At 52.4% G+C, this 21,933-nt stretch overlaps 1 protein-coding gene across 1 annotated transcript in view; it reads right to left on the bottom strand.

The window, feature by feature from the left end:
* Positions 1–21,933, bottom strand: part of SARDH (sarcosine dehydrogenase) — a 91,026-nt gene that overhangs the window by 31,549 nt on the left and 37,544 nt on the right. The window contains exons 12-17 of the mRNA XM_078877830.1: positions 14,735–14,818; positions 10,262–10,375; positions 9,616–9,754; positions 5,596–5,709; positions 2,637–2,784; positions 1,512–1,605 (exon numbers count right to left, since the gene is read on the bottom strand). Of these exons, the coding sequence (XP_078733956.1) occupies positions 1,512–1,605; positions 2,637–2,784; positions 5,596–5,709; positions 9,616–9,754; positions 10,262–10,375; positions 14,735–14,818 (693 nt within the window). The remainder of the gene's footprint in view (positions 1–1,511; positions 1,606–2,636; positions 2,785–5,595; positions 5,710–9,615; positions 9,755–10,261; positions 10,376–14,734; positions 14,819–21,933) is intronic.

The following is a 21,933-nucleotide window of genomic DNA, read 5'->3' as shown; positions in this document are numbered from 1 at the left end:
ACGTCACGAGGCAGCGCTTTGAAGAGCTGCGTGCGCACCCGTAGCCGCCGGTTGCAGACCCCTGCGTGAGCGAAATCGGTGGCAGCAATGTCCACGTTGTTCACGGGTGGCTCGGTGTGTGTAGCGTCGGTGAAAACCATCGAGCGTGACGATGGCCTGCGACTTCATCTACTTCACAGTACGGTGATGAGAGCAACAGCTGTAATTTTATATTGAGTTAGTTGATTGGTTCGCAAAAGCCCAGCTTGATTGATTGGGCCTAGACAAAAAGATTTCCGTACAATAATTTGTTTTTGTTTAGGATCGATCTGAAAGTACGCCGTCACGGGCAGTGACGTCACGAATATTTACGTCCCGCCCCCCCCAATTGGCATCGAGTGACATACCTTTGGTAAGCACGAAGACAAACGTTCAAATAATACAAATAAAAAATGGTAAATTATCTGAAAATCCAAAAAAATATTTTCTCAAAAGTCTAACCTTTTTTAAATCCAAAACTCATTCCTAGGGGGTGGTATGGGAGAGGAAGAACCCAGGAAGCCTCACTGCTTAACGAGCATGGCGACCAGGGCGTGTGGAAGGTCTCAGCGCATCCCTGGGTTGTTCTTGAGCCGACCCGGCCAGGCCCGGCTCCAAGTGTTTGTAGAAACGACGCACACTCGCAAGGCTCTCCCAGGCGAGCGAACGAAGAAACGCAAGGGAGGCAAAGCTGCCGGCTGCCAAGGCAGCGTCGACTGACGATAATCGGAATAACGAACCCAGGGCCAAGGGGCGGCGACTTCCCACACCTCCGAGTATGACGCCCGCACGGCTGCCGAGGGTGGACTTGTTACGCCGAGGTCGGCGCCGGGCTCCAGGCTCGTTAGGGGGCAGAGCGCGCTGCCTAAAGTAGTCCGAGTGGAGACGTGGCGCGCGTGTCTGCGTGCCGTGTGTGGCACGCACGGAAAGACAGCGCACTGGAGCGGTGGCGCGGCGGTTAGCGCGCCGCGCTGCGAACCCGGCGACCCGAGTTGGATTCCCGGCCAAAGCTAATGTCACGTGACGAATATCTGAGCCGGTGCCTTGGCCTCTTCTGGATTCGCCCAGAATTAAATTAGTTCCTGGTGTGGTGAGTCGGCAAAGGCAGCCGGGAGCGATGCTGGCCACACCACCCTCTCATGCGGTCTTCTATAGGTTCTTACTAATAGCACCTGCCCCCACAAGGACGCTATATCAGGGATCATTATCTTTGTATAGGTGTGGGAAGCAACAGCGTAGTGGTTAGCGCACTGTACTATGAAGCCAGCGACCTCGATTAAGATTTTCGGCCACGGCTAACATCAGCGGTATCAGAAACGATCCTGGGTTATCCCTCGGTGAACGCAGCCTACAATAAGACCCTAGTGCCTCCGATGTAAGCACGGTTGATTACGTACGGTGCGAAAGAAGCTCAGCATACAAGCGCAGTGTGCAAACAAGTTCAACATGCAAGTGCCGTAAGTGAACAGCTGCCGCTGGCATCACACACTCACCTCGTGCCCAGCCGCCTTCACGACCTTGTGCGTGGAGAAGGGGAAGCTCTCGTTGCTGAGATCGGCATCCAGAACCTTTTCCAAGACTTCCCGGCTGCAGACACACACGGCCCCCTGGTCACCTACGGTCACCTCCTCGTCACTCTGCTATTGCTACTGCCATGGTTGCTGTTCCTGTGAACTGTCCACTCTTTGATTGCTCCACCCCATGTCGGCGACTTGTTCTACCGGACTGTTTTCAGAATCACAAGTTGAGTATCCGAGTCAATTACCCGCTGAGCTATCTTGGCTCTGTTTCAAGGGTGAATTTATACAGTAAATTTAGCTGTGACGGTCCCACCTGATGACGGAGACTTGTGTTGCCTCCAAAACGTCGTGATTCATTATTTTATTTCTATTATTATTTCTATTATTTTTATTTTTTATTTTTACCTACGTGACTTTACCGAAAAAACCTAAGAGTATTCACCACGCTGGTCGGTGCGGTTTAGTGAACGGGGGGGGGGGGGGGTGCGGAGGAACTAGGACTAGTTAAGATGTCATTGATGCCAGCTGTGGCCGCAAATTTAAATCCAGTTGCTGGGTTGACAGTGCGGTAAGTCAACCACTGCGCCACCACTCCCTCCACTATGGAAACATTCAATAGACAGACGTCCATATCTCCACAATGACGCAAAATAAATTCTGATTCTGATTCAATCAGTCATTCAACAGTGAGAGTCCATGGAGAATAACAAATACACTGTGCCTCTTTGTCAGCGATAACTTAGACAGTGTACGCACGTATACGTACATAATCCATAATAGAGGTGTTTGGGTTAGATCGCATACATATAAATGTGTTGTTAAACCCGCCACCACCCGACACAGCTAATTTAGTACGGTGCATCACGTAAACAATTTAGTGTAAATATGCTTCAGCGTGTGTGTGTGTGTGCAGATGAGTACCTGGAGCCGTGTGTAGCTATCAACACCCCCTCGTGTGCCGTGCCGGCCTTCACAGGTGCTCACTAACAGCACCTGCCCCAACACTCTGTTCAAGGCTACACGGGGGCCTCTGTCGTTGTACGAACGCCGTCAAGTCCGGAAACACGTCAAGCCACGTTGTGCTTTGTCGGACCGCACCTGCGAGGGCCCTGCACGCTGAGGAGTCCCAAGCGGGGCGAGGCGTCGACGAGGCGACACCTGAAGGCGCCGTCCTGCAGCACGGAGCTCACGTGGGACCAGGCGTGCTGCGCCGCGGCGCCGCCCACCGCCAGGTAGAAGCCGGCACCTGCGGTGCACCCAGACGGCGCACGCGGGGGGGGCACGCGGGGGGGGCACGCGGGGGGGGCACGCGGGGGGGGCACGCGGGGGGGGCACGCGGGGGGGGCACGCGGGGGGGGCACGCGGGGGGGGCACGCGGGGGGGGCGGTGTCGTAGCCACCGTGGCAGTCGCCAATACCGGAATGTCACAAGGTCGGAATCGTAATATTTGTTTATGCTGAAGGAAAACATGAATACACGTGTGTTGTTTGGGGAACAATGCACGTGTGTTGTTTGGGGAACAATACACGTGTGTTGTTTGGGGAACAATGCACGTGTGTTGTTTGGGGAACAATGGAAGGAAGCGGAAAGAGAGGAAGACCTCACGGAGAGTGGATTGACGATGACGACGACGATTGGTGCCAGACAGATGTGGCACTACTGTGAGCATACGCAATTCGTGCTTGGATACTTTATGTATTTATATTTAGTGACTTGATTACCTTTCCTATAATTTACACCGCTATCGATTTGTGTACTGTTTGTGGTTGTAACTTTTCTGACTCCTGGACATCTGTGAAAAAGAGCTTCATAGCTCATCGGATTCCTCCTCCTCCTGCAAATGAAGATTCCGATTCTGCCCTGGCGACACGTAAAACGGGAGCGCGTGTATCAAGTGTTGAATGTTTCGAGAAGCCAATTGGGCAGGACACGCCAGAAGTGGCGTGCGCCTGTACCTTCACCGTTGCATGACAACCGCAATGCTTAACGTCAGCTTTGCAAGCTCCATCATAAGCCACGCCAAAGCTATCGCCCCCATCTGGCAGACTCAGAGTGCAGAGCAATAGAGCTGAGCTCGCCCACACAAAATCCGCGAGGGCAGCGGCGCGGCTGATGGACAGGAAGAGTAGCAGCCAATAGACCCAATCGTGTACGTGTGCACGTATGTTGAACTTCTTTATCACCGTGCGTGGGCCTTACCGTGCCAATCGGAGGTGCGGGGGAAGGACAACAAACTAAACACAAAAAGCAGCTCTAACGAAATGAGTTTTCAACCTTGATGATGACTTAAAAGTGCATAGCTCCAGTGGCTTCCTAATATCGGAAGCAGGAGCGTTCCAGACGGCCGCAGAAGCGCACATGAAAGCGCCGCGCGATGCGGTGACCGCCGCCTTTGTGCGATGGCAGTAGCCAAGAGCTGCTGTTGCTGCTGCCGCTGCCGCTGCTGTGAGGATGACCACCGGAGGAGTTTGCGTGACGATGGTTTATGCTCCTTGACGAGATCATCAAGGTAACAGCACTCCGTTGCGTGTCACCAATGGAAGCGAGGTGCAGCCCTGCCGTTGCTCCGATGAGGTGCATTTGGGTACCCTGGGAAGAGGTGTGAGTACCCACACTCTACCCCACCACATCTATTCAGACTCGCCTCTACATGAAATAAAAAATATATAGAAAAAAAAACTGTCTCTTTATTCGTTATTTATTTTACATTTTGTTATTTACTACTTACCTTTCTTATGCTATTCGTTGTGCACGGTTGCACTTTATTGTGTGCGCTGTTGTAATCGACTCTGCTCAGTCGGCGTTAGCCACTGAGGTCGTGACGGGTTTCTCTTCCGGCTCCGGCTGCTCCGTGCCCTCCCTGCCACCGCTCCCTTCCGTTGTCATGTGCACTGATGCATACTTCATTGGGGGCTATAGTGGCGCGTACAATAAAGATTGATCGATTGATTGATGTGATCTGCTGGGCGACCAACTGTGATGTATCCATTTATACTGCTGGCCGATGAGGATGATGAGGAGGATGAGGAGGACGATGAGGAGAATGAGGAGGAGGATGATGCCCGCTGTGCCATGGCACGGCGAAGGGGAGGCGACGCCGCTGTGGATCGTCCGACTGCTCGTTGCACAGATTCACGGTTAAAATCCTGCAGGAGGCTCTGAATATATATTATTACTGCTGTATGGGTATATTCATCATAAAGTGTGCGCCGTCTTCTTCACAGCGACCGTGACAGTTCCCCCTGACGTGATTCAGGAGTGAGTAGGCCACCGTGAGCCAGAGTCGTGTTCTGGATTTGACAAATTTGGAAGATTACACCGCAAACTACTCCATTGGGATTACACATAGCAGCCTGAATCGTCAGAATCTTTATCTAGACTGCTGGAGGAATCCGATGAGCTACGAAGCTCTTTGTCACAGATGTCCAGTAGCACAGTCACCGCCCCCCTACTGGCAGACCCATGCCTGCGCATAGGCCGGGTGCCCAGTCACTTTGTGCTGCGCGGGGGCAGCTGCCACTGGGGGAGGTGCCCTTTCAAACACGCGTCGAGGTGAGATGTCGCGTGTACAGTGCTCCGAGACGTCCCCGGTGTGAAGGAGGGCGGCTCGAATCAAACGCACGTCGCTCTCATCATTAACACTTTCCCATTCCGATGACGTACTTGCACATCGTCACCGTTTCTTCCGATTCCATTCCGATGACATACACATACGTACACGTACGTCATCGGCATAGAATCAGAATAAAATCTCAAATAAAAAGGCCACGCGGGAGGGCGTGTGGCACAGGTTGACGCTAGCTATCATAGAGTGCGGTCGTGTCGCTACAGTTCTCTGCGGTGAGTATGATGTCTTTAAAACAACGGCGCTACTACGCCTCTCTAAATTAAATTAATGGTAACCGCTTGTGCGTTTGGCGATTCAGCGGTCAACAGGACACCCACCCTGCAACTTGCAGTCATTTCCGAATGGCTAAAGGGTCAACAATGCTGCTGAGAATGGTGATGATGATGATGACAACGACAATGACGATGCTGATGATGCTGTTGCTCTTACCCTCGAACTCGGGAGCGAGTGGGTCGTCTCCTTTCCCGGGTGCCACACGGCTCACAGTGAGGTCGCCCTCCACCCCGCCACGAGTGTTCAGCAGACACGTGTACACGGTGGCACCTGGCAAACCACGAGCGTTCATCAGACACGTGTGCACCGTGCCACCTGGCAAACCACGAGTGTTCATCAGACACGTGTGCACCGTGCCACCTGGCAAACCGCTCACACGCAGGAACACAAAACATGCCACACGAGACGCAACCACAATAGACAAGACCGGGATGTCAGCGGTTGCCAGCCCAGCGCTCCGACCTCCGAGCCACCCGGTTACCCCCGCGCCATTTCACGCTGTAACGGCGCAATGGCACAAGTGCGGGGTGGGTTCACGAGATAATTTGGATTGAACGAGGCTTACGATGGAGTCGGTATATTTATTTCATTCGGCAACACACACACTCACACACGAGTCCTCGCAGCTGAAAAGCATCTGGAGGGTAATGGGGCACGTCGTTCCGAGAGTGGACCGGCACTTACAAAGTAGAAAGAAAAAAAACAACCTCCAACCTCTGATGATAACGACACAGTTAACTGCACTAATTCCCAGGAGGAATGGCACCTTGACATTCTTCGCACTAAAAATAATAATAATAATCATAACTCCCACAGAGCAGCTGTGCTACCCAGAAATCCTGCACGTGTCTGCAAATTACAAGCAGAGTGCAATTCGTGTCGCATAAACAGAATATAAAACTGGAGTCCCTCGGGAGAGATTTAAGAGCAAAGTCTGAATCCAGGTCTCAGTCGCGATGATTACACCAGCGAGGTGATGGTCTCGGTCAGGTCAAGGTTAACTGCAAAAAAAAAATCCTACAAAAGTTAATTAGTTTTTTTCAATCAACCCTTTCCCATTCCAATGACGTACACGTACACAGGGTGTGCGGCACAGTTTGGCGCCAGCTATCGTAGAGTGCGGTCGTGTCGCTGCGGTTTACTGCGGTGAGTAACAATGTCTTTAAAAACAACGGCGCTACGCCTCTCTAAATAAAATTCACGCCGAGCGGCTTGCGCGCTCCGAGATTGAGACGTCTCGGGAGGGGAAGGATGCATTGTAGCGGACCCTGCTCTGAGAGGCACGCTGTATTAGACGGCTGGCACGAGGAGAGCCGCTATTCCACCACAAGAAGGAGAAACTCTGTAGTGTCGAGTGAGAGAGGCCGACTGAAGCGACTCAGAAGTAGTTCTTTACGGGACATGTCTGTCGACACCTCGTAAGATAACTCAGAAAAAGTCAAATTGTGGATGTTTTCCATTTTTCCAAAAAGAGCGGTACTAATTTGATCGATTCCAGAGGGATGATGGTCCATGGTGATCGCCAGCCAGGAATTGAACTCGCACATTTTACGATTGCGAGTTGGGTGCCCATTCCACTGTGCCAACTCTCATCGAAGGCAGAGTTTATGAATCATTGTCATCAAACAACGTGGACTTCGCACCCAGAGAAAATCATTTAATCAACCGGTGGCTATGAGATGTTAACTACCTCGCCTGGTATGCAGGAGGTCGAGGGTCGTTCGCGACCCTGACGCCTGCTGGATATTTGGAGTTTGCGTGTTCTCCGCGGGGTCACGTGAATTTTCTCTCTGGCTTTTCCCTCCACATTTAGAAACATGCGTTTAAATTACTTAGATTATTTGGCTGCTATAAATGTCCACATGATGAGCCACTTCATTGAGCTCTCATTTGTGACCAGGTCGCTTCTGAAAAAGAAGCTAATAGCTCGGTGGGCTTTGCCTGGTAACATTAAAATAGTTTAGTTTTATTTGTATTTCTTTGAGTGATTTGCTTACCTTTCATATACTTTGCACTCATATCGTGTTTTTGTATTGTTTGTTGTTGTAACGTTCTGACCCGTTGCCCCTTACTGGACATCAGATTGCTCCAGTATAAATAAATATTCTGATTCTCACGAAATAAAGATTCTGATTCTGAGTCGCCGTGAGACCGGGATTTGAACCCCACAAGGCGGGTTCTCCGATCGTCGAGCCGCCCTCTGCTGGATGGCAGCGCCACCCACCTCGGATAAAAGCCGGCGATAAAAAACACAACATCAAAAAGCACGGGGCAAAAGTGGACGACTGGTAAATAAGTAAACGACGTTAAAAATGGGACAGACGGAGCTTGGCGAGTGATCAATGGCGTCGATACCCGGCGGTGATTAAACACCTGGTGCCAAAGGCGAGTTAACGAGGGCCGCCGCTGCTGCTGGGGAAGGGGCCCATCGATCAGCGGTGGGCGGCACGCGGACGTCACGACGGGGTCCCCGAGGCAGCGCGACAATCAACGGGGGCCCGGCCACAGAGGGAGGCCCCAGAGACAGACGTGGAGACAGAGAACGTACACCGAGGGAGACACGGAGAGAGAGACACGGACAGATAGAGGGAGACATGGAGTAAAACACTGAGAGAAAGTAGGAGCCATATGTGTGTACATGTATAATGATATTAAGTTGAACTTCTTTCGCACAGTATGTAGCTAACCGTGCTAATCGGAGGTGCAGTAACTCCCACCTCTTGAGACGTGCACCGAGACAGACAAGCAGAGAGATACCGAGAGAGATACAGAGACAGACAAGCAGAGAGATACCGAGAGAGATACAGAGACAGACAGTGAGACTTTGAGAGAGACGTGGAGAGATATATGGAGGCAAGTCCCACTGAGCTATATCGCTCTTTTTCACAAGTGACCGGGCCACAAATAATAGCTCAACGAGGTGGTTTATCACGTGTAAATTTATAGCGGCAAAATACTCTAAACGTGTGATGTTGATTCTAAATGTGGAGGGAAAAACCGGAGGACCCGGAGAAAAATCTACGCGACCACGGTCAGGGTGTAACCCAAGACCTCCTGTATACCAGGCGAGGTAGTTAACATCTCCTAGCCACCGTGGCACCCGTTAACATCTCAACGCTGGCGCGGAACTGGAGTCTTGTCAGCCCAGGAGAAGCCCAGTTTCCCTAACCCATCCAAATGATCGTGCCATCTGTCTCCCTGCTCGATACGCAAATGAGGGTCTGTTTAGCTCAGCGCCTGCCACGTTGATGAGCTGCTTTCAATTATTCAAGTTTGGCTTTCTGAACGCACCCCGACCCGATCTCGTGTGCAGCATCTTTATTCCGATCGCGTAGATCCCCCGGATCCACCGTCACCGCCTGCCCTAGGCACGCACAACTCTTGACGCGTGCGCGCTCTTATCCAGATCGCACGGTGAAGAGGGATCTCCAAATGACACCGGGCGACACAGACGGGCACGGCAGAGAGAAGAGAGAGGAGCACGTGGATGTGAGGACGTGCGCAAGTTTCGGGGACGTGGGATTGACCGTTAAGGAGGGGACGTGGGTCGTGGGGTTTGAACCGGGTTGATGGCCGGCGGCGGAGGCCGACCCTAGAGATCCGCTCGCGTTTCAGCTGCTCCCGTTTCGGGCAGGATGTTGACGGTTGCATCACATGTCCATGAGGGATGACGGCCTCCATCAAGCAGTGCACATCCACACACGCGTGCACACTCGTACACACTCACGCAAAATCAAAAGATCCCGCCGAATAGCCTTGAAAAGACTGCTGGGGCAAGAGCTGTTAAGCGAGCACCTGTCAAGGCCGGCACGGCACACGAGGGGGTGGGTGGCCAGCACCACGCCTGGCCGCCTTTGTCTCCACAGTGGATAAGTGTACGCATCGCACCAAGTACTCATTTGACACTGAGTCAACCTAGGAGAGGCCCAAGATCGGTTCAGATAATCGTCACTGGTGTTGGCCATAAGCGGGAATCAAACTCGGGTCACCGGATTCGTAGCGCGGTGCGCTAACCGCGACACCACCGCTCCCTCTTAAACACACATACAAAGACAAAGATCCCCCATACAGCCTGAGCAGACTGTTGGGGCAAGTGCTGTTAGCGAGCAGCACCTATGAAGGCCGGCACGGCACACGAGGGGGTGGGTGCCCAGCACCACGCTCGGCCACACTCACCCACTGGCTTGGAGACGTCAGCTGTGAAGAGCCAGTCGGCAGCTTTCTGAGCGTCGGGGCCCACGAGGTAGAACTTGCCGAAGTACGACATGCTGAACACTGCGACGGCGTTCCGGCATGACACACACTCGTCTCGGATCTACATGCGATGCGAGCGATAGTACAATGACCTCATCATCATCATCATCATCATCGTCGTCGTCGTCGTCGTCACCAACATCATCAACGACATCATCACCGACATAATCAACATTAGCACAGCACCATCGCCATGATTAAAACTTCCTGATCACCATCATCACCATCGTCGTCAAATGCATCTTCATCATGAACAGCATCAACACCATTATCCCCATCAATCACCATAAAACTATCATGACACTGCTGTTAGAGCGTGGTAGAGGTTCTGCTAATGAAGCTGTTGCTGCTTTCACTGATGATAATGATGGAACTGCCAGTGGCAATGGTAGTACTGCTGGCGACGCTGCTTCTGCTGCTGTTGAAGATGATGGTGACACTGCTGGTGGTGAAGCTGCCATTATTGAAACAACTGCCAGTAAGTGGTGCTGACGATGACGATGCAGTTGCTGTTGAACACGTTGGTGGTAGTGGTGCTGACGATGACGATGGTACACGGGGGACTCACCACGTGGTGATGGGGAGGGAAGTCGAATGTGTACTCGTCCGACAGGAGGCTCTTGTATTTGTAATCCTGGTGGGGCTTGTGACCGTAGGAGCCATAATAGTCGTAGGGGAGAACCTGCAGCATGCGACACACACACAGCATCACTGAGACATGGGGAGAGCCTACAGCATGCGACACACAGCGTCACTGTGACATGGGAGAGCCTACAGCATGCGACACACACACAGCGTCACTGTGACATGGAGAGCCTACAGCATGCGACACACACACAGCGTCACTGTGACATGGAGAGCCTACAGCATGCGACACACACACAGCGTCACTGTGACATGGGAGAGCCTATAGCATGCGACACACACACAGCGTCACTGAGACACGGCAAAGGGCCTGGAAAACGCAACGGTAGACCTCATTGCTACTTCTCAAGGATTGATGGTTACTGGTGTTACCATCAATCGCATCAGAACATCAACAGAACTCAGTGCAACCAACACTATGGACCATATAATAGACCGACAGAGACCCACAGAGAGCCATAGAGACCCACAGAGACACATATATACCTATAGAGACCCACAGAGACGCAGAGATACATTAAAAACCAGTCTCAGTGCAATTGTGGGCCACGGTGGCTATCTTGTCATACGTCACCACGTTAGTGAGTGCGGGTTGATGAACAGGAATCAAAGACGTGGGAGAATATTGGTACAGCACAACCAATGCTTTTCTGCAATGCCCCATGCTACCCGCAAGCAAACCCTACAGCCTATAGCACCTGTCATGCAAGATCGTTGCCCATCCAATCACTATCCATCATCAACCCCGCTCAGCTTCCAGGATCGGAGGCGATCGGCGCGTTCCGTAATTTGCCGACATTATTTACGTGGCTCGTTAAAAATTCAAAGATGCTGCAACCCCCCCCACCCCCTGTCACGAGCGCTGTTTATTGTCGCAGCAGTTGGCTCATTACTGCCGCCAGTGTCCCACGCGCAGCGACAATGAAGCCGTGATCAAAACGGGACGCTTGGAGTTTGAGCCGCGCTGTCATCCCTCAAGGTCGGTTAGACGCGTCCTCACAAGAGCGTGGGAGTGTGCCTGCCTGCCTGCGTGCTCATGGTTGGCGCGCTGCGCTACGAGCCCGGCGACCCGAGTTCGATTCCCGTATCAGTGATTCCTGTGAGCAGAGACACAAAGATAAAGATCCCCTGTGTAGCCCTAACAGGCTGTTGGGGTAAGTGCAGTTAGCGAGCATTTATGAAGGCGGGCACGGCACACGAGTGGATAGGTGGCCAACACCAAGCCCGACCGCCTTTGTCTCTCTAGTAACGATGTTTACACACCACATCAGGTACTCATTGAGGCTGAGTGGATCTAAGGGAGGCCCAGGACCGGTTCAGATAATCATCACTGATGTTGTTAATCGAACCCGGGTGGCCGGGTACATAGCGCAGTGTAGCGCTAACCGCAACATCACCGCTCCCTTTTATAAAATTCGACCTCGCATCAGCGATTCCCGTGAGCAGAGACAAACACACACACGCATCCCATCCCACCCACTCGGTAAGCACTGTAATATTTATCACAAATGTGAACCTCGCTTATATCAGCTTCTGTTACAGTGCTTATACTGTGCGCATGGCTCAATGTGGCACAAGTAACACAAAGCATTTTGAGACTTTGTTTGCACCTGCGGTTTACGTTTCGAGGATGACGCAAATAGGATTGAAACTGCGACTCCGAATGTTCGAGGGCCACATGGCTGGATGTGTGGGCGAGAATGGGGGCCCCAGATTAACACCGCTGCCACACACCGAGGGCCGGACGCACGCCTGGCCAAAGGGGACAGAACGCATCACAGTGGCGATGTCGTTTCGTCGGTGGCAGCGGGCGTGACGGCACGATTTCACAAGTCGGATCGTTGGCTGCATACGGTGCAAAATAAGTTGAACATGGTACAAAAAGGTGACGAGGAAATTCATCGACACGGGAAACGGTTGCTTATACAGTCATACCCCGATTCACGTCTCGCCCTTATGTCGTTTCACAAATATGTCGTCGTTGTACGTGAACACTGCTCCCTGATGAACGTCGCCTCAACCCACACTTACGTCGCTAACAGAATCGTCCATCCTCTCTCGTAGCCGTCACCCACTACCCTGTACACGAACCACTTTGCTTCGCGCATAAGGAAATGCACCGTACTGTAGAGTGCTATATATTATTGACGTGCGGTGTTTTGGTAATTTAAACAATTTGCTTTAATTTACGACAAATGTCGCGCCTGTCAGGGACGCATCGCCAACATGAACCGGTATTGCTCCAGTTGGTTATTTGCAGTTGCACTGTGTTCTGGAATAGGTCCATGAATGGCTCGCAGCTCTAACGCTGGATTAGTCAGTGGCATTGGTTTCAGAGGCCAAACCGTGCTGATGAGGCCCAGATTAGCTAGAAACCACTCCAGCATTTGCTTGTGCAAGTAAAAACCTGACCGGGATAAACTGATCCGGAAAACTCATCGGTCGACGAGTTGAACATGACTTTGTCTTGACAATTAACCAATTCAAAAATTCAAAGTGCCCCTTGTCTCAAATACACATTGGGCTTGGCAGAGCTGTGATGGCGGCCCTTAAGGCAGTGGTGGAAATTGTCCATGATGGCATCTCGATCTTGATCTTGAGTGATTCAGGCCAGCCAGACTCTGCCGATGCCAAAACGGGTCCAGGGTTTGCTTGTATTCAAACAGTGCTGCTGAAATAATGCACTCCCAGAAGGCCGTGCCGCCGATGGGTTGCGTAAGAATAATTTTTCATATTTTTTGAAGCGGAGAGGCGGATTTGTTAAGGAGCACACACACACGCATATTGTCTATTCATTTATATTCTCCAAAATGACGCTTGTGATTATATTGTGTCACAACAGAGTAATTCCCAGCTCTCTGCTGCCTGCATGGTCTTATCGTAATTGCGCCATCATGATGGGATTGGTGTCCACTAATTTCCCACACCCCTGGTGCCGCCGTATGATTAACAGTGGAATGAGCCAATCGATAATTATTTATTTAATTTCTCCTGCAGAAAACGTCGGCCGCAAACGCCGCTTTGGCTGCGACGGACTTTGCCAAATCACAGTCGCCAGCAGGGAAATCAATCCAGCTCACCGGGTCTCCAGCCCTGCGCTCGTTCTGCCGCTCCTCGCACAATACGGTAACACGCAACACTTACGAACGATGTCTTCTTCCAGGGGTGGGGTTGGCGGTCATTGGGGACGATTGGCGTGCGGCCGGGGACTCTGCGCTTCGGCCCTCGCTGCGCTTGCCACGGCGTCACTCGGTAACGGAGGGGACAAAGCTCCGGGTGCACGCCACTCGGAGCTTCGTTCCCGCCGATTCCATCCAGGTCGGTGAACCAGTGAAATATTCCCGTGCCCGGCGCACCACATCCACTTTGCCTCTCCCTATGGCTTTAGCTACGAGCCTTGTACGCCTGTACGTTGAGCTGCATTTTCACCGTACGTAGTCAGCCGTGCTAATCGGAGGTGCCGCCATACTCCAGTATATCAGTGACCTGGCAAATGTTCAGCGGGCGCTCAAGCTCTGCTATGGTCATGTGATCATGAGGACGGGGAATGATCAGAGCACGCCGACTCGTGCGAAGTGTAATAACATCACGTGAGTGGCCGTCAGAGACCCGGCGACAATCGCCGTTTGAATGATGAAGGCGTTGCTGGCAGAGGAGTGGTCCCTCTATACCAAAACCCAGACAACCCACACACGCACCCTTACACGTGGCAGTATGCGCACGGACGTACGCAATTTCCTATCCGTGCCAATTGCGTTGCGATGAACCAGTACCCAGTGGCCAAGACGTGCCAGTATGCAATGGTAGGCCACGCCGGTCACGGTCCACAACACCAAACTCTTATCTTTTAAACAGTCGTGTTGTGTTTAGTTTGTTGTCCTTCCCACCGCACCGTAGATTAGCACGGTTGGCTACGTGCGGTGAAGCTGTACGTACGTGCGCACGCGTGGATACCGGCACGTTGACAGAACGCCTCCTAAGCCCGTGGCACCAAGCGTTCCCGTGGAGGGGGAACGGGGCGAGCATGGCCTACACTAGTGACGCGATCTAACCCAAAAACCTTTATTATGAACCTCTTAGTTTGTAAGAGTGCAGTTTAAAGCTTTATTAATGAGAACAAAAAATACTTTAAAGTGAACTACATATTACATATTTATACATATTTACAAATACGTATTCACGAGCAAAAGAGCTGTACAGCTCAATGGGCTTTACTCAGGTGGAAAACTTCTGCCTTCTGTGCTGCCCTATTGCTCGATAGCGATACACATTTTGTATTTTTCACACAGCGGCGTGATGCACGCAAAATTGTGTCTCAAAGCGCCGCAAGAATTGCAACGCGACGGCGCGGGGTCGTGACGGAGGGAAATGAGACGTAAAACAATTGAGCACGTACGTCAGCGGCTCCTTCCAAGTTGAACCATCCGGGTCTCTCCCACCCGTGGCGCTCTTGGAACACGCAGCCTTGCTGCTGCAGCACCTGTTCAGAGTCAACAAAGAGAACGGCCATGAGCATCACGTGGTCATCATCATCAGCATCATCATCATCATCATCGGCAGGAGCAGCAGTGGCATAACCGTCATCAACACAATCATTCAACATTTCTTCATCAACACAACAATAATTATCACCACCGCCATCATCGTTATCGTGACCATTAGCAACATCATAACTATCAACTTCGAACAACACTATTATTGTCATCACAACTAACACCGCATTCATCATCAGCACCACCTCCATTATAATCAACATTACCACCATCATCGACTACGACCATCATCATCATCATCGTCGTCGTCGTCAATATAACTACCAGTCTTCATCGTCAACACCACCAAAATCACCATCACAACTACAACAACCTTAACCACCATCAACAACCTTTACCACTCCTACCACCGTCATTGTCATCACTATCAACCACCATCGACGTCGACACCACCATCTTTATCATCATTATAACAATCACCACCACCATGACCATCATCATCATAACGACTACCACCATTCTCATGATCAACATGACCATCATTATTATAACCGCCATCTTTGGCTTCTCCAATAGCCCGACCACCACGACTAAATAATATCATCATCCCACAATCATCATCGTTTTAGAGGCAGGCCAAGAGATGTGACGTGAAATGTCCCTTTTATTTTTCAATGCCACCGTGACCCGCAACGGCCAAGGCCACAACCTCCTCCCACGGTGCCACTCCGTCTTGCTTTGTAATCGAGGACATAACGAGCGACGCCAGGGGATTAAATGAATTGCGAAAAATTAAGAGCCACTGAACCAACAAACCGGTTCAACGGTGAAGTGCGAAGAAATGTGAAGAAGTGCGAAGAATCTTCTTGGTTCTTTCGGTAAAGTCACGTAGAAGGGAAATAATAAAATAATAAAAATAAAACATAATAAAATACAATTCTCACGACGTTTCGGCTGCTTGCGTTGTGACCGAAACGTTGTGAGAATTGTATTTTATTATGTTTTTTATTATTATTTTATTATTTCCCTTCTACGTGACTTTACCGAGGAACCAAGAAGATAAATCCCTGCAGTCACGAAAGAAGCTTTACATCGAAATTTAAGTGCTAAGAAGAAGTAGAGCGCGGGAAACCTCCACAACATCCGTTCTGCTGTGGGGAGCAACGTTAAGTATCCACGCACGCTCCCTAAGCTGGCGAGAACTTCAAGAGGCATGCACCTCTGACATTTGGCTGTGTTTGGATTTCAGTGCAAGGTCCCTTTTAGCTCCTCTAATTAAGCGGGAACAATAATTCAGCTCGTGCAGTGGCCGCCAATGTCACGAATGAGCCGGCAATTAAACTCAAAGCTTTGGCGAGGATTATGGGCATCACGACAACAATCCTCGACATTATTTTAGGAAAAGCATAATATTTTAACAAATTTAATATCACCGTGTTTTCAAGCATCTGTTGTGCATCTGTTTAAAACGCTTGTAATGTCTCACGAAGCGTTTGGCTATCTGTGTGCGTGTGTCCCGTGACACCCTTGGACACCCGTGTAAAAAAGATCAATCAAGGGATCGTGCAAGGAAATCATAAAACATAATCATGCATTGCTCTTTTATACACACTCGTAATAATAATTACAAATAATGTCAGCCACGTTAGTGATTGGCGTTGTTTGACCATACTTCACCACGCTAGTCGGTACGGGTTGGTGAACCAGTGGGGCAGATGTCCAGGACCGGCTCGGACATCACTCGCGCAACCACGTTAGCCGTGCTCAGGAATTGAACTCGGCTCACGGGATTTGTGGTGCGGCGCGCTCACCACACCGCTCCACCATACGCCCTCCCACCCCTCGCACCACTTAACCGGTGAAGTGCCGTGACAAAGCTTGGACTCCTCAGTGGGGCGGACCCCCCGGTGGTCTAACTGATGCTCGCCGTCCACACACACACAAGGGGGACCTCGGCCGACTTCGCACCGCTTTTATAATCCCTGGATATCAACCGTCGACCCGCGGGGGAATGGGCTGTCGGGTGTGACTCAAGCAACTTGCACTGACCCTCGGTTGTTCAGCATATGAATGCGTACACCGCTCGTGAAGGTGTCGGTGTGCGCTGCAGGGTGGTGCAGTGGTAACACCTGTACCTCACGGCAAGAAGCGCCTGGGTTCGATACCCAACTGGGATCCCTTGCTGTGTCGAGTGTGCATGTTCTCCCCGTGTTCTGCGTGGGTCTCCTACGGCATCTCCGGTTTCTGCGCATTCACTACGATAAGGAGCCGAGAATGTCTGTGTGTCCCGCGCGTGATGTCACTCCACGTCGAACAGCCCCCCTCATTAATAATCATGAACATGTGATGTCCTCCAAATGGACACCCAGCGGGTGACGTCACTCCACATGGGGGAGGCGAGGCGCCTCCTGCCCCCTCCTCGGCGTCAACTCACAACCCTCACTACAAAGGCAGAACCCTCATGTCATCACGTGATCTCCCTAACGCTGTTGAGACATCGAAGTAAAAAGGACGTCGTGATGAACAAGGGATTATAACCTTTAAATAAAGTAAGTCTGTGTCATCGCGCCCTTACAAATTGCACACGAATTGTTGCTATGAATATCACGTCGCGGTCTGCTTTTTGCTTGCAAGTGAAGTACCGGTAAGTACGCTGGACACCCAGGTTGAGGCACACGTATGTTTATTCAAACTTGTCGGTACAGGACAGCACTAGAGGGGGTAGCGGCCCCCTCACCCGGATAACTGGGGATACACCCTAGCTAGTCCTGACCTACTCCCAAGTCCTCCACTAACGGGCTAGGGGAGGCTAACTGGCCCGACACTGGTGAGTCGGGCTACGGTCTCCGGAGTCCCAGGGTACTGACCCTGGTTCACGGAACCACGCCTCTGGCTCGATCCTCCGCAGCCCTTACAAGGGCGGCGTCGAGGGGAGTCCAGGGCTTCTAACTAGAAGATCTTCCTTCTTCCTCCTTCGTTCCCAGACTGAGCCACGAGCTCTCTCTGTCCTCCCCCTTTATACCCCCCGTCAGGATCACAACCCCCCAGGCTGCCTGATGCGGACGTCGCTGCGGGCACCCCCCCCCGTGTACTCCCGGAGCTCCGCCCACTGTGTTTATTCCCCGTTGGATCCCATGCACCTACAGCCCTCCCGTAACAACCCTACATCACTCCCCCCATTACAGCTCGCAGCCGTCCCGGCTGCAACAATTCCAATAAAGGAACATTTACCCCTCAACCCCGTGTGTGCCTCATTTTTTTTCAACAAAATGCAAATTGAACAACAACAACAAGAACAACAAGAAGAACAAGCACACCCCCGAAGGGAATGTCCGACGCACCCCCCCCGTATAAATACGAAATCCGTAAAAGCGCGTATATACAACTAGCCAGGAACTCCCCCAGCACACACAGCACACCCACGACACACAACGCACCCACACACACACACCGCGCCCACACAACACGACACACACAGTGTGCAAGGAGCACACCACCGACGCAGCATACAGTAACCATGACACGTGAAGGAAAATAAATAAAAAAACAAATTTTTCTTTTTCTTCCTTCTGTATATTATAAGAGTCTGCGCATTTTAGCGCGCGTCCTTGCCGCAGGCCCGTCACACGGGGCAACCCCGGACGGCGGACCATCCGGTGGCGGCTGTCCCATTCGAGGTGAGGTCGCGATTGAAGTCGCGCGACTGTCGGCATCACCCGTGTGGGTTCTAGGGCGTGAGCCCGTCATTCCCGGTGCACCTGTGGGTGGGACAGCCGGCAACACATCAGGCGAGAGCAGCGACGGACCCTCCGAGTCGGTCGACCCCCCACATGCTTGGCCCCGCGCGTGTGGAGTGGGCCCTCGCACCGCAACAAACGGTTTTAGCCTAGAGGGGTGTACAAACCACCGGCGCCTGCCCCATTTGATTCGAACGCACTGAGGCCTCAAAACCTCGACAACCTCGACGGGGCCCCGCCACGGGCGCACGAGTTTAGAGGAGGTCGCGAGCGGTACCTGGGGACAGTGCAGCCATGCCCTGTCCCCCGGCTTCCACTGCAGCACGTGCGCGCGAGCCAGCCTGAGGCGCTCGTTCGCCTTTTGACGCCTGTCAGAATTTAGCCTCGCAGCATCCCGCGCCTCAGTCAGTTTGTCAAGGTTAAATTTAACGTGTTCATCCAATTTAATTTTACCCAGCGGCGCGGGGATCTGCAGCTGTGCCGGAACAGGTGGGTCGGGTTCGCGGCCATACATAAGAAAGAATGGTGAAAATCCCGTCGCAGCATGGGGAGCCAATCTGTATGCCGCTAGAACCCCTTGAATTTGTAAGTCCCAATCAGTCTGTGAGTCCGAGACTTGCTGCGACAACATAGACGAGATGGTGCGATGCAGACGCTCGACCATCCCGTCCGTTTGCGGGTGATAAGGAGAGGTTCGAATTTTTTTCGTTCCTAGGAGATCACAGACTTGTTTTAGGAGTTTCCCGGAAAAATTTCTACCCTGGTCGGTCAGCAACCGCTCCGGAGCACCTTTGTCCATGACATAACCCTGGACAAAGGCGTCGACGATGGCTGCTGCCGACTGATTTGGCAGGGGCCAGGCCATAGGCCAGCGCGTAAAATATTCGACCCCAGTAAGCAAATATCTGTTACCCCTGGGGGTGGCGGGGAATGGCCCCAGAATGTCCAGTGCGACCAGTTCATTTACTCGGGAGACCTGGATGGACTGCAAGGGCGGGTTCGACTCCCGTGCCGGTGGTTTGCGCTGCGCACACCGAGGGCATGCTGCCAACAGATCAGTGACATCCCTTGTCATGCCTGGCCAAAAAAAATTCAGCTGGAGCAAGGAGAGAGTTTTCTGGGTCCCCAGGTGGAGGAGGCGCTCATGCGCAGCCCACACCACCTTACCCCGTAATCCCGAAGGGACCACCAGCCGGTGACGGTGGGATTTGCTGTCCCAATGCATGAGCACCCCTGCGTGCATGCCCCAAGCGTCGGCCTCACCCGTCCCCCGCCCCCTCTCTCCGGCGCGACGACGCAACGCGAGGAGGGAGGTATCCTCCATTTGGAGGCGCCCCCATTCATTAACGGGCAACCCAAGCAGGGAATCTTTCCCCTGTTCCGCGATATCATTGGTGACCAATGTTTCGTCATTGGTGGCGGCCGCCAGGACCGGAACCATCATGTCCCCTGCCGGCTTGCAACGCCCAGACCCCAGGAGGCATGCGCATTCGGAGGCGGTTGGCATCCGTGACAGAGCGTCAGCGTTGGTGTGGCGAACGCCCTTACGGTAGGTGGTTTCGAAATCGAAATCCTGGAGGACCTCCAACCATCGGGACAATTGTCCCGATGGCTGTTGAACCTTCAGGGCGTACTGCAGTGCCGCATGATCTGTGCGGACGGTGAAATGCCGACCGTACAGATATGGGCGATACTGTTGGATGAAATAGACAATTGCCAACAGTTCCCTACGGGTGACACAATATCTTTGCTCCGCTGGAGACAACACCCGACTGCCGTACGCAACCACCCGTTCCACGCCGTCAACCACCTGGGAAAGCACACCTCCAATACCCGTGTTGCTCGCGTCGGTGTCGAGCAAAAACGGCCTAGAAAAATCTGGGTAAATCAGGGGAGGAGCCTTCACCAGGGCGTCCCGAAGGGAGCAGAAAGCAGCTTCCTCCTCCTGACCCCAGTGGAACCGAACCCCTTTAGATGTTAACGCGTGTAGGGGTTTGGCAATCGTTGCAAAATTAGCGACGAAGCGTCGGTAATATGATGCGAAGCCAATAAAACTCCTGACCTCTCCCACCGAGGTGGGAGTCGGCCAGGAGCTGACACACTGCGTTTTGGCGGGATCGGTAGCAATACCTGAGCGCCCTACGATGTGCCCCAAATAACGCACCGACTCGCGTAACAAATGGCATTTCTGGGGCTTAAATTTCAAATTAGCAGCCCGCATCTTTAGGAAAACCGCCCGCAACCTCTGGAGATGTTCATCAAAAGTTTTACCAAAGACAATAACGTCATCCAAATAAATCAGGCACGATTCCCATTGCAATCCAGCCAAAACCAATTCCATCAATCGCTGGAAAGTTGCCGGCGCTGAGTGTAAGCCCATCGGCAACCGGTTGAATTGGAACAGGCCGTGCGGTGTACGGAAAGCAGTTTTAGGCTTAGAATCATCGTCCAGAGGAAGCTGCCAGAATCCCGAAAGTAAATCTAGTGTGGAGAAGAATCGCGCTCCCGCCAAGGCGTCCAGCGATTCGTCCATCCGTGGGAGCGGGTATGCGTCGGCAACCGAAATTTTATTAAGGCGCCGAAAATCCACGCAAAACCGCAACGAGCCGTCCTGCTTTTTAACCAGGACGATCGGCGCTCCCCAAGGGCTGGTGGAGGGAGAAATGATGTCGGCGGCTAACATGTCATCAACAGCCGATTTGACATGGTCCTTTTCGGCGGGACTTAACCGAAACGGATTTTGGCGAATTGGCGCGCTGTCACCCGTGTCAATATGGTGACGCAGCAGGTGAGTGCAACCCAAATCATATTTATCCCGACTGAAAACGTCGGAAAATTCCCTCAGTAGCGTTCTAAGCTGTTGGCGCTCTGAATTTGTCAGGTCCGTCGATCCCGCACAAAGCGCGTCGAGCCACCCTTCATCGCTGTCCGAATGTGGGAGCATTCGGGAAGCAGTGCCAACATGGTTCGCGACAGGTTCCTCGCAGGGTACCGGCGTCGCGTGAGCGAGCACCGTCCCTTGAGGAACCACCACTGTCTGCGACCCCACATTGAGGACCGCGATGAAAGGGTCCTCGTCCCCTCTTACGACGGTCTGGGCCGGAATCAAATGAGGTGCACTAACCCCGGCCCTAGACGGTCCCAGCAAAACACCCTGATCCCCTACGCCCTTAGCGAAGGGCTTACGAAGTTTCAGAGGCACTAGCATTTGAGCTCCCGGCGGCACACTAACTGTTCTGACGACGAACGCCGGTACCGTCGCGAACGCCGTCCGAGCCGCCGCAGGGGAAGGCAGGAAGGCCATGCGTCGCCCTGACGGAAGCTCAATGCATCCTTGGTCGATCAAAATACGAATTGGCATTTTG

This window comes from Lampetra fluviatilis, chromosome 49 (genome assembly GCF_964198595.1).
Source record: "Lampetra fluviatilis chromosome 49, kcLamFluv1.1, whole genome shotgun sequence".
Classification (NCBI taxonomy): Eukaryota; Metazoa; Chordata; class Hyperoartia; order Petromyzontiformes; family Petromyzontidae; genus Lampetra; species Lampetra fluviatilis.
This window is presented reverse-complemented; position numbering and strand designations above follow the sequence as displayed.